This window comes from Halichoerus grypus, chromosome 1, assembly GCF_964656455.1.
Source record: "Halichoerus grypus chromosome 1, mHalGry1.hap1.1, whole genome shotgun sequence".
Lineage (NCBI taxonomy): Eukaryota > Metazoa > Chordata > Mammalia > Carnivora > Phocidae > Halichoerus > Halichoerus grypus.
In genome coordinates, this window is record NC_135712.1 from 215,949,271 (window position 1) to 215,960,184 (window position 10,914).

Below are 10,914 nucleotides of genomic sequence, written 5' to 3' on the forward strand. Positions count from 1 at the left end.
ACCCTCAGCTCCTGCTTTCGGCCCCTCCCCGAGTCACTCTGTTGCTGAGTGGGACACAGCACGTGATCGGGTGGCCCTGTCTTTGTCCACAGGGGTGTGGGTGCCATGGAGATCGTGGCTATGGACATGAAGGTCAGCGGCATGTACATCGCTCGCCAGCTCAGCTTCTCCGGCGTCACCTTCCGCATCGAGGAGATCCCATTGGCCCCAGCCTTCGAGCGTGTCTACAACCGTGCGGCCCTGCTGGTAAGCTGGGCGGCCGGTGGTCCCTGACTGCATGGACACACGTGTGTGTTTCCCATCGGAATGATGCTCTCGTCACCTTCAGCATCTGTCCTCGGCGCCACGGGCATTTGTTGGGTTACAGAAAGGAGGAAGCGGCTGGCCCACCCGTCTGGTCTCTGGTTGGAGACCAGCGTCGTGATCGTGTGGGGAGCTCCTCTGTGGCTGGAATAACGTGGGCATGTAACCAGGCCCCCAGCAAGCCTTCCCACCACATTAGGAGCGCGTTGTTCCCAGAGCTTGTGGCAGGTTTCAGCGTCCACGTCTCTGTGCCTGTGGCTTGGTCTCATCTTCCTTGCTATTCCTGCGTGTGGACGGGCTCCCTTGTTCTCGCTGTCAGGTCCCCTACCCGGGACAGGCCCTGAGCGTCAGCCCTGACAGTGCTGTAGGTGGTGTTCTTAGTTCAAACCGAAGGAGGGCCATCTCCACACGCCCCATGGGTCGTTCTCTGCGCTGGTCCCACCCCCTTCATGCCGGGAGCACCCCCATTGTGAACGCTACAGTTGTCCCCAGACGTGGCCCCCGGTCCCTGGGGCGGGCGTAAGGGGCACCCCAGGTGAGCCGCCCTGGTCTGCAGTACCAGGGGCCCAGGGGCTGCTGGCAGGTGGCGGTCACTGTGGATGTCCGCACCCCTTTCTGAAAGTACCGTCACTCCCCTGTGCTGCGTGCGCGTGCCACCTTCACCGCGGCCTCGCCAGCATCGCACGCTGCGGCTGGTCAACGTTTTTACTGTCTGGTGTCAGCAGTGCCTCTGTGTTGCTCAGCTGCCGATCCCCGCACCCCCGGCCACGAATTTCAGCCGGTGGGGGCTGGCGGTCTGGGGTGGGAGCCGGGTGGCCGTGGGCAGCAGCAGGCTCAGCCGGGCATGTCGTTGCAGTGGGCCGAGGCCCTGGGCGTGTTCCAGCAGGCAGCCGACTGGATCGGCCTCGAGTCTCGCAAGTCCCTGTGGGGTCAGTTCTGGTCGGCTCACCAGCGTTTCTTCAAGTATCTCTGCGTTGCTGCCAAAGTGCACCGGCTGGTGGAGCTGGCCCGAGAGGAGCTGGCCCAGGACAAGGTGAGCTGGGAGACGCAGTGGCTGGACCTGCAGGGCTGCCCGGACACTCTGTCCCGGTCCTCTCGAGAGCTTTGCGGTTACGCCAGGACCCCTGCACCCTCGTGTGTCTGCCTGAGCCTATGAGGACAGGGTGTGGCACCGGTGATGCCGAGGCCCAGAAGGTTCTGGTCCTGCCTGACCCAGCTCCCCTGAAGCAGGTGACAGGCATGGCCTTGCCCCCAGTTCTCCATGTCCAGGCCGGCCTGGCAAGCCCCCAGAAAGAACTGGGCAGGAGCCAGGGCAGAGAATAATGGAGAGGGTCCAGGGGGGCTGAGGGCGGCTGTCCACTGCTGTATGGAGTTCTAGGGTGGATCTGGGTGTGCTGGGGGCCTGGCAGCCAGCAGGACAGAAGGGGCGGAAAGAGAGAGAAACTGAGGCCAACTCTGGGTTTCTGACTACCAGGAGCTGGGCTTGGGAGCCTGGGGTTTCCCTATGGGCCCCTCTGGGGCCACGCTCCAGGGATGGCTGGTGGGGGTCCCAGAGCCCAGCTCACCCCTGCTCCCCCATCCCCACCCCCCCCCCAAGTGTGTGGTCATCGGGCTGCAGTCCACGGGCGAGGCTCGGACCCGGGAGGTGCTGGACGAGAAGGATGGGCAGCTCGACTGCTTTGTCTCTGCTGCTGAGTGAGTGATGCTCACGGCCCCCAGGGTGGGTGGTGCAGCCACTCCTGGGACAGTCCCCCTCCCCACACTCCCCCCACGTGACAGCCCATGTCTCGTGACCCCAGCCGTGGGAGCCTAGGTGTGCATCTGCTCGGACACCAGCCCCAGCCCCCAGAGACTATGGGCCATGCTCCAGTTTTAAAACCAGAAAGATTAGCCACGGGTGACCCCAGGGCTCAGAGGGTGCTGGCAGAGGGACCCGGGATTTCAGCACGAGGCTTCCAGGTGGCCACCCCCCACAGTGGGCGTGGCGCTGTTTCAGGGACTGCACAGATGTTGGGGCCCCCGAAGCAGCAGGCCTCCCTTCCTGGGGCTGGGAAGGCCTCCGGGCCCAGCATCCCTCAGAGGCGGTAAGCCTGTGCAGGCAGACCCCCCGACGGCTGGAAGGGGGGAGCCTCACCCCGGCCCCCGCCCCACACTCAGGCCTTCCCAGTAAAACTGCGCCCCTGCAGCCTCGGACCCTTCACCCCCGTTTCCCCCTCCTCTGCAGTCCGCACAGCTGCCTCCCTGCCCCCGCCTGCCCTCTCTGGACCCCGGGCACTGGGCGCCCCCCGCAGAGCTAGCCCCAACACGGGCCGACGCTACTCCGGGTCTCCTGCTGGACAGCATGACCCTCCTTGTGGTGGGAATAAATTCTGCTTCTTGCTTTCAGGGGTGTCTTTCTGTCACTAATTCAGAAGCACTTTCCTTCAACCAAAAGAAAGCGAGAGAGAGGAGCAGGCAGTAAGAGAAAACGTAAGCCCCCCCCGCCCCCCCGCCGGCCTCTGACCCCTGACCCACGCACAGCCTGGCTTGTGGCCCTGCGCGGTTTCCCTCTGGCCTGGCTCCTGTCTCTGCTGCTTGCTGCGCAGCCTGCCGGGCTGGGGGCTTCTGTCTCCCTGCAGGCCTGACTCGTGACACCCACCCCATCTGTCCAGGGAGGACAGGCACAAGGCAGCTCAGCGCAGCCTCCCGAGAGAGAGCCCCGGGCGGGCAGGAGCCGTAGGCTGCACTGCGTGTCTCGGAGACAGGGGTCCCTGCAGGGCCAAGTGAGCGAGAGGCGAGCAGCCAGTGCTGCAGGCTGGTGTGCTCAGCTCGTCTCAGGCAGCATCACCCCCAGATGGGGACGGGGTGGGGGGAGCTTAAGACTCTAGTACACAGCCTCGTGCTTCCTCGGTGGAAGCCAGCCCTGCGGCTAAACCATGCCAGCCGCGTGGGACACGATGGGGCTCGTGAAGAGCATCGCAGGATGGGGAGGTTACCCTTCTTCTAGCGGAGGCTGAGCATCAGCTCATCATGGGAAGTGAGGCTCAGAGAGGGCAAGCAACTCACCTGAGGTCACACAGCCAGACCTGGGGGACACAGTGCCCCTCTCGCCTCCCAGGACCGGCCTCTGGGGCATCCTGGACTGTGGCAGGGCACGTAAGGTGCCTGGACCACCCTCCTCTCGGGACCTGGACACATCCACTGGCTAGCCTGCCCAGGCTAGCCTTGTGAGGTCAGGCGTGTGGCCCCCCAGGCACCAGCCAAGGATAAGCTGAAGTGTTAGGAAATCGGATGGGGATGTTAAAACTGCCCCTTTCCACCATGCCCTGGCCCCCAGCAGGGCCCAGGAGAGCAGCCCAAAGCTGGGCAGACAAGAGGCTCAGGCCACAAGTGTCCCAGCACATGGCGCCTGGCTCCGGGTGGCCCCCTTCCCCACGTGGGGAGTCGCCGTGAGCTGGGCCCCTCGGGAGGGAGGAGCGGGCCGGGCCTCAGTGAGCCTGGTTGTCTGTGCGCAGGGCGGCCACGAGGCCGCGGGCTCAAGGCGCCCAGGCTGGCGTGCGAGGCGGCAGGCGTGATCCGCATCAGTGACGACAGCAGCACGGAGTCAGACGCCGGCCTGGACAGTGACTTCCACTCCTCCCCCGAGTCTGTGCTGGACGACGACGTGGTCATCTTGGACGCCGTCGGGCTGCCGGCCGATGACCGCGGTAAGGGTCAGATGGGGAAGACGGGCTCAGAGAGCCATCAGGGCCATGCTGCTGGTCAGAGGCAGAGGGGGTTCACGCCAGCAGTCTGGGGTGAGGGAGAACGTTCCGGACCCCTACCCCTCCCGTGCACCAGCTGTGCCCCACCCCCCAGGGACCCCCTTGTCCACTGCTACGAGCGGGGCTGTGGGCAGGTGGGCCGGCTGGTGCCCCCTGACCCTCCGGCCCTGCAGGGCCCCTGTGCCCCCTGCAGCGGGACCCACACGGCCCCGGCATCCTGGAGCGTGTTGAGCGGCTAAAGCAGGACCTGCTGGCCAAGGTGCGGGTGCTGGGCCGGGAGCTGCCTGTTAACACTCTGGATGAGCTCATCGACCAGCTCGGGGGCCCGGAGCGAGTGGCCGAGGTGAGCTCCTTGGGGGCCCCCACCCAGATGCAGGCTCTGAGGCTCCCTGGTGGCCACCCCAAGTCCCCACCCTGCACAGTGCAGTGGGCTTGGGACGGGGAGGACCCAGGGTCCAGCATCCATTGGCCAGCCCACGAAGCCGGACTACTCTCCTCCCTCAGCCATGGACGCCCAGCCCCCTGCTCCCCAGCCCAGCTCTGCACCCACCTTCCCCACACACCCTCATGTGCCCCTGGGCCTCTGGGGGCGCTCTTGGGTCCCAGGCCTGTCCCCCTGTGTCCCCTCCCTGTTCTCTCCAGCTGCACGACTGGACCCTTTCCTGGGATGTCCTGTGGTGACAACCCAGGTTTGTTTTTGCCCTAGGCAGCCGTTTTACAATAGAAGACAGGGTGGAGTGAAAATCCTGCTGTCTGCCTCATGGGCAGCCGGGGCCCAGGGTGGAGGCTGTGTCCTGGCCCAGGGTCCGAAGCCCCTCTAACACACACTCAGGTGGGGAGGCAGGGAAACAGGCCTGCAGGGACCAGCCCCTGCATGGCCACACCAGCTGACTTTCATTCCCTCTCCCCCAACCCCAGATGACCGGCAGGAAGGGCCGCGTGGTGTCCAGGCCCGACGGGACAGTGGCCTTCGAGTCTCGGGCAGAGCAAGGCCTCTCCATCGACCATGTGAACCTCAGGGAGAAGGAGCGCTTCATGAGTGGGGAGAAGGTGGGGGCCATGGAGGTGGGGCCTGGAGGGCCTGGGGGGCCCGGGGAATGGGCTCTGTCAACAGGCGTCCCCCCAGTGTTGGGGGAAGCCTGTGAGGACCCCGGGGGGCCCGGAAGGTGCGGGGTTCCTGAGGGGCCGGCCCCAGGACCAGAGTACTGCAGCCCCTACTGGGTCTGTGTGTATCGTGCACATGCGTGTGTGGTTGTGACTGTGGGTATGTGTGGGTGTGCGTGTGCGTGTGCGCCTGACCGGGGCCCCCACAGGTCTCCCTGGCCGTCCCAGCCTTCAGGCACTGTCACCCATGCCGTCACTGTCCAGTGGCTTCTCTGAGGCCCTCCCTTGAAACTCCTGGGAAAGCTGCGGTGGGCAGGGCGGGCTGCTCCGCTCCGTCCAGGGGCGGCCGGGAGTGGCCCAGACTCCATTCTCAGCCTACACGGGCTCCCCCACGGGCACACACGTCAGCCTTCTGTGCGGGTCGCCCTGAACGAGCCCCGGCGGTCCAGGCGAGGTCTGCAGGGCACAGACTGTCCCGTCCGCATCCCCCCAGCTCGTGGCGATCATCTCCGAGGCCTCCAGCTCCGGCATCTCCCTCCAAGCTGACCGCCGCGTCCAGAACCAGCGGCGCCGGGTCCACATGACGCTCGAGCTGCCCTGGAGCGCTGACCGTGCCATCCAGCAGTTCGGTGAGCCCCAGCCCAGGCCGCCCCGCCCCGGGCCTCCCTGCCTTCCGCCGCTGGTCCCTGAGAGCCCTCTCTGCCTTCAGGCCGGACCCACAGGTCCAACCAGGTCTCTGCCCCCGAGTACGTCTTCCTCATCTCTGAGCTGGCTGGGGAGCGCAGGTTTGCCTCCATTGTTGCGAAACGGCTGGAGAGCCTGGTGAGTGGGCGGGCGGCTCCCCAAGGGAGGGCTGCAGCGGGACAGCCGGAAGGGCAGGGGCAGCTCGTGACGGCCTTCCCCACCCCCACCCCGAGCAGGGGGCTCTGACCCATGGGGACCGCCGCGCTACTGAGTCCCGCGACCTGAGCAAATACAACTTTGAGAACAAGGTACTTGGGGAGGGCTGGGGGGCAGCAGGGGACATGTCCCATGGCCAGGCCAGCCTCTGACTCAGGCCCTCCTGACCCCCCTCACCCCTCCACTCAGTACGGCGCCCGGGCCCTCAGCTGCGTCCTTACCACCATCCTGAGCCAGACTGAGAACAAGGTGCCGCTGCCCCAGGGCTACCCCGGAGGAGATGCCGCCTTTTTCCGGGGTGAGCTGGGGGCAAGTGAGGGTCTCCAGGGTGTGGGGCAGCTTGGCCCTGAGCTGTTTGGGGCAGACTGGATTTGTGTCCAAAGACTCCTCCCACACACACTTACCAAGGGGGCACCGGTGGCGAGGACCCCGGGCTGGCTGGGGAGGGAGAGGGGCAAGCAGCACACATTCGAGGCCCTCTCTTCCACAGACATGAAGCAGGGCCTGCTGTCCGTTGGCATTGGTGGGCGCGAGTCCAGGTCTGGCTGTCTGGATGTGGAGAAGGGTGAGTCCCGTATGCAGCCCCCCAGCGGGAAGGCCCCCACACCTCCCAGGCAAGGCCCCCTCCTGACACAGCCTGAGCCCCCTCCCCACCTGCCCACCAGATTGCTCCATCACCAAGTTCCTGAACCGCATTCTGGGGCTAGAGGTGCACAAGCAGAACGCGCTGTTCCAGTACTTCTCGGACACCTTTGACCACCTCATCGAGATGGACAAGAAGGAGGGCAAATACGACATGGGCATCCTGGGTGAGGGCCACAGTGGGGGGCAGCATCTACCCCCCCACCCCCCACCCTCGCCCCAGGCAGAGCAGGGAGTGGCCCTGGCTGTATTGTGCCTGCCCCAGCGCCACCCTCCTATCAGATGGAGAGACTGAGGCCGTGCAGGGCAGTCCGCACCCCCATACGCCACCCGGAGGGCCTTGTAGGTACAGGACTTGGGGCATCATGAAGATTCCAGGGAAAGGGGGCGCTACTGCAGTCGAGTGCTGTCCTGTGCTGGGGGACCACAGGGCCCCCTTCTTGGGTGTCCCCCAAGGACTAGAGAGTTTTATTTAGATGGGAGGCGTATATTGGCATGCTTTGTGTGATGGTGGTAAGCCTGACACGTTTGCTCTCATTGCCCCACAAGCCACGTCCTCACCAAGAACAGCAGGGACCCAGAGGCTTCAAACCCTCCTGGAAGAGGCCAGAGTCAGTATTTTCAGCTTTGGGGCCCAGTCTCTGAGTGTTCAACTTGGCCCTGGGAGTGAAAGCACACACTTGGAAAATGAATGGCCGGGGCCATGTGCCAATAAAACTTTGTTCATAAAATCAGTGGCAGGTAGAGTTTGCTGACTCTTACATAACCACCCCACAACAGCCATGCGGAGCAGGCTCTATGTTGTCTGTAGTCACACCGAGTGTGAGTGTCCAGCAGGTGCTGGGGGAGGGGGGCGTTGGACCCCAGGCTACCACTGGAGGGGCCACTTGCCATCCAGGGTGCCGGGTAGGGTCGGGTCCAGGCCATCTCTGCTGGGGGAACCCTCCACTGTGCTCCCTGGTGGGCATCTCTGGGTGTACCCGAGAACTTGGGATTGACAGCCCCGTGAAGCCCGGAGCCTGGAGCCTGCTGAGCCACACGGGGCCTCAGGGCATGCTGAGACCCACGGAGCCAGGACTTTGGGGGGGGGGCAGGCGGGAGGGTCTCACCCCCACGTGTCCTTTCCACGTCCTCTGCACAGACCTGGCTCCAGGCATCGACGAGATCTATGAGGAGAGCCAGCAGGTTTTCCTGGCCCCCGGGCACCCACAGGACGGGCAGGTGGTCTTCTACAAGGTGAGGAGACACAGACCCTCCCAGCGCACGCAGGCCCGGCCCCACCGCCAGGGCCCCTCGGCTGCTCTAAGCCCTCGTGCTCTTGCAGATCAGTGTGGACCGTGGCCTGAAGTGGGACGAGGCTTATGCCAGGTCGCTGGAGCTGACGGGCACCAACGATGGCTTCTACCTCTCCTTAAAGGTGGGCGGCTGGGTGGCCTCCCGGGTCCCCAGGGGCAAGACCCCAGCGGAGGGGAGTGGGCAGGGGAGGGGCATGGGAGGGAGGGAAGCAACTCCCACCTCCCCGCCTCATGCGCATGCCTCCCCAGGTTCGGGGCAACAAGCTGAGCTGCCTCCTGGCCGAGCAGAACCGCGGCAAGCACTTCACGGTGTACAAGCCTAACGTGGGTCGGCAGAGCCAGCTGGAGACGTTCGACAGCCTGTGCCGGAAGTTCCGCCGGGTACGCGTGGGGCCGACGGGCCGGGTCCGCGTGGGGCCGAGGGGCTGGGAGGGTGCGGGCCGAGGGGCGCCTGTTGCTCCGGGTGCCCCTGGCGGGCCCTCCATGTGCGGGTCCCCTGGCAGTCCGGGGCGCAGTGCACTGGGGGGCGTGGCGGCCGGCGGGGGCAGGTGGTCACGTGGCTGCGTGTCCCCAGGTGACGGCGGAGGAGGCCAGGGAGCACTGGGAAAACAGCTACGCCTTGTCGCTGACGCACTGCAGCCACACCGCGTGGTGAGGGCCAGGGTGGGACCGGCGGGGTGCCCTCCCTACGGAGCGGCTGTACGCGGGGGGGGGGGGGGGGACCCCCGCGAGGAGCGCGGCGGGGCGCGGCGGCGCTTGGGCTCTGAGCCTGGCCTCCCGCCCGCGGCGCAGGAACCGGCACTGCCGGCTGGTGCAGGAGGGCAAGGACTGCGCGCAGGGCCTGCGGCTGCGCCACCACTACATGCTGTGCGGGGCCCTGCTGCGCGTGTGGGGCCGCATCGCCGCCGTCATGGCCGACGTCACCAGCAGCAGCTACCTGCAGATCGTGCGCCTCAAGACCAAGGACAAGAAGAAGCAAGTCGGTGAGCGCGCGGCACGCCGGCGGGGGTGGGGGCGGCGGGCACCGCCGCGGGGACCCGGGGGCCCTGACCGTGCGTCCCGGCCCCCAGGCATCAAGATCCCCGAGGGCTGCGTGCGCCGCGTGCTGCAGGAGCTGCAGCTCATGGATGCGGACGTCAAGCGCAAGAACGCGCGCTGCCGGGGCTTCCCCGCGCCGCTGCCCGCCCTGCGCCCGCTCGCGCTGCCCTGCGGCCCCGGCGAGGTCCTGGACCTCACCTACAGCCCGCCGGCCCAGGCCTTCCCGCCGCCCTCGCCCTTTGCCTTCCCGCCCCCGCCCCCGGACCCCGCGCCCGCCCCGAGTGGCCTGCCGCTGGGCGCCCCGGACACTGCCGCGGACCCCGCGGCCCTGGCGCATCAGGGCCGCGACATCAACTTCAAGGAGGTGTTGGAGGACATGCTGCGCTCCCTCAACGCCGGGCCGCCCACCGTTCCCCCTGGGCCGGGCGCAGGGGCAGCAGGGGTGCCCGGTGGGGGCGGGGGCGCCGAGCGGCAGAGCGTCATCCAGTTCGGCCCCCCCTTTCCAAACTCCTAGGCCCGGCAAGCGACCGGCAGCCGGTGTCCGAGAGGAAGCTTAGTTACCTGCAATACGCACCACGTCCACAGGGACTGTCCTACCCACGTGGGTGGTGGCGGGGCCAGGCTCCCCCGCTGACTGCCAGGGAGGGGGGCTGCGGTGCCCCTCCTCCAGTTCCGGAGGCCTCCACTGCAGTGCCTTCCTTCCCTGCCGGCGGCTGGGCAGACCCCTCAAGATGCTGCCCGCCCTTCCGGGCTCTCCGAGGCAGTGCAGGTCCCACTCAGGATGACTCGAGGTCTAGGCTTGGGCAGGGCCTGGGGGCGGGGGGCCCACCCTCCCTGTGCTTCTGTCCTCTCCTGCCCCCCAGGCCTAGGCAGGGGCTCCCCAACCCACCTCACCCCACCCACCTGACAGGGCCTGGTCTGACCGGAACCCCTGAAATCCACAAAACTGGGTGGCCCCAAGAGCTGGAAACTCAGGAAACCCCAGGTGCTCAGGGCCCTGCCTTCTCTGGGGGGCTCCGTGGGACAGACTCCTCCCCCCATTAATATATGCAATTCTTCCTCACTCTGTTTGCTCCCTAAATTATTGCCCGGCCACCTCTCCCAGGCCCCAGAATCTGCCGTGGAGCTGGCGGTGTGGACGGGCCCCCTGGTTTCTATGTGTATTTATAATGAACTCAAGTGTACATATGTAAAGAGATCTTTTTTAAATATATGTGCCTTTTCACTACTTCCCAGATTGTCTGCTTCTCCAGCCTGCAGAGACAGCGGGGAGGGGAGGGGGGGCCGCGGCATGCCTCCTCCAGGAGCATTTAGCCGATGCCCGCAGTGACCCCACTCAGGGGTGGTCGAGGTGGCTGTCGCCTGTGGAGGGCATCCAGGGTGGGTGAGACCAGCCCACTCCTCTCCCAGGCCCATGTGAGGCCAGGCTGGAGGAGGCAGGTCTCCCAGGGGCCACTGTCTGCTGTCATCCTGTCACCAGTGTGGCAGGCCGGCTGCTTCCGGGCTAGCCGTGCCAGGCTACGGTGGCTTGGACGGGACGCTGGTCGCCTCCTGCTTGCTTGAGACACAAACCCCACCTGGGACGCTCCTGGTGGTGCCCTGAGACCAGTTCCTCCCATCGCTGGTGTGCCCAGCTGTGGTCCCCACTTTGGTTTTTTCCCCAAGGTTGCCTCAGGCAGGTGGGGTAGCCCAGGAGCAGGAGGGCCCTTCCTGGAAGGAGCTGGCCCCTTCCTGGAAGCCACCAGGGAGCATACTTGGGTCTGGCCCTGAAGTTAGAAGGGTCTGTCACCCGCCAGAATGTGGGCAAGTGAGGAGCCAGGAGACCCCAGGGGAAGCAGCTTAGGGTGGCTGGGGTTGCTCTCAACCTGGTTATTCCAATCAATCCTCCA

General features: G+C 66.1%; 1 protein-coding gene across 4 annotated transcripts in view; it reads left to right on the forward strand.

The window, feature by feature from the left end:
• The window catches only part of SBNO2 (strawberry notch homolog 2), a 47,991-nt gene extending 37,738 nt beyond the window's left edge, over nt 1-10,253 (forward strand). For 3 of the 4 annotated variants that reach the window (XM_036100799.2, XM_036100800.2, XM_036100801.2), the window contains 19 exons: nt 93-246; nt 1,160-1,336; nt 1,901-1,998; nt 2,690-2,772; nt 3,798-3,989; nt 4,220-4,389; nt 4,965-5,096; nt 5,644-5,779; nt 5,860-5,972; nt 6,071-6,142; nt 6,240-6,348; nt 6,541-6,615; nt 6,716-6,859; nt 7,834-7,928; nt 8,017-8,109; nt 8,237-8,368; nt 8,562-8,638; nt 8,780-8,970; nt 9,058-10,253. In XM_036100799.2, the coding sequence (XP_035956692.1) occupies nt 93-246; nt 1,160-1,336; nt 1,901-1,998; nt 2,690-2,772; nt 3,798-3,989; nt 4,220-4,389; nt 4,965-5,096; nt 5,644-5,779; nt 5,860-5,972; nt 6,071-6,142; nt 6,240-6,348; nt 6,541-6,615; nt 6,716-6,859; nt 7,834-7,928; nt 8,017-8,109; nt 8,237-8,368; nt 8,562-8,638; nt 8,780-8,970; nt 9,058-9,539 (2,725 nt within the window). In that variant the 3' untranslated portion in view covers nt 9,540-10,253. The remainder of the gene's footprint in view (nt 1-92; nt 247-1,159; nt 1,337-1,900; nt 1,999-2,689; nt 2,773-3,797; nt 3,990-4,219; nt 4,390-4,964; nt 5,097-5,643; nt 5,780-5,859; nt 5,973-6,070; nt 6,143-6,239; nt 6,349-6,540; nt 6,616-6,715; nt 6,860-7,833; nt 7,929-8,016; nt 8,110-8,236; nt 8,369-8,561; nt 8,639-8,779; nt 8,971-9,057) is intronic. The other variant, XM_078058474.1, reaches the window with a different exon arrangement.
• Nucleotides 10,254-10,914: the final 661 nt, after the last annotated feature.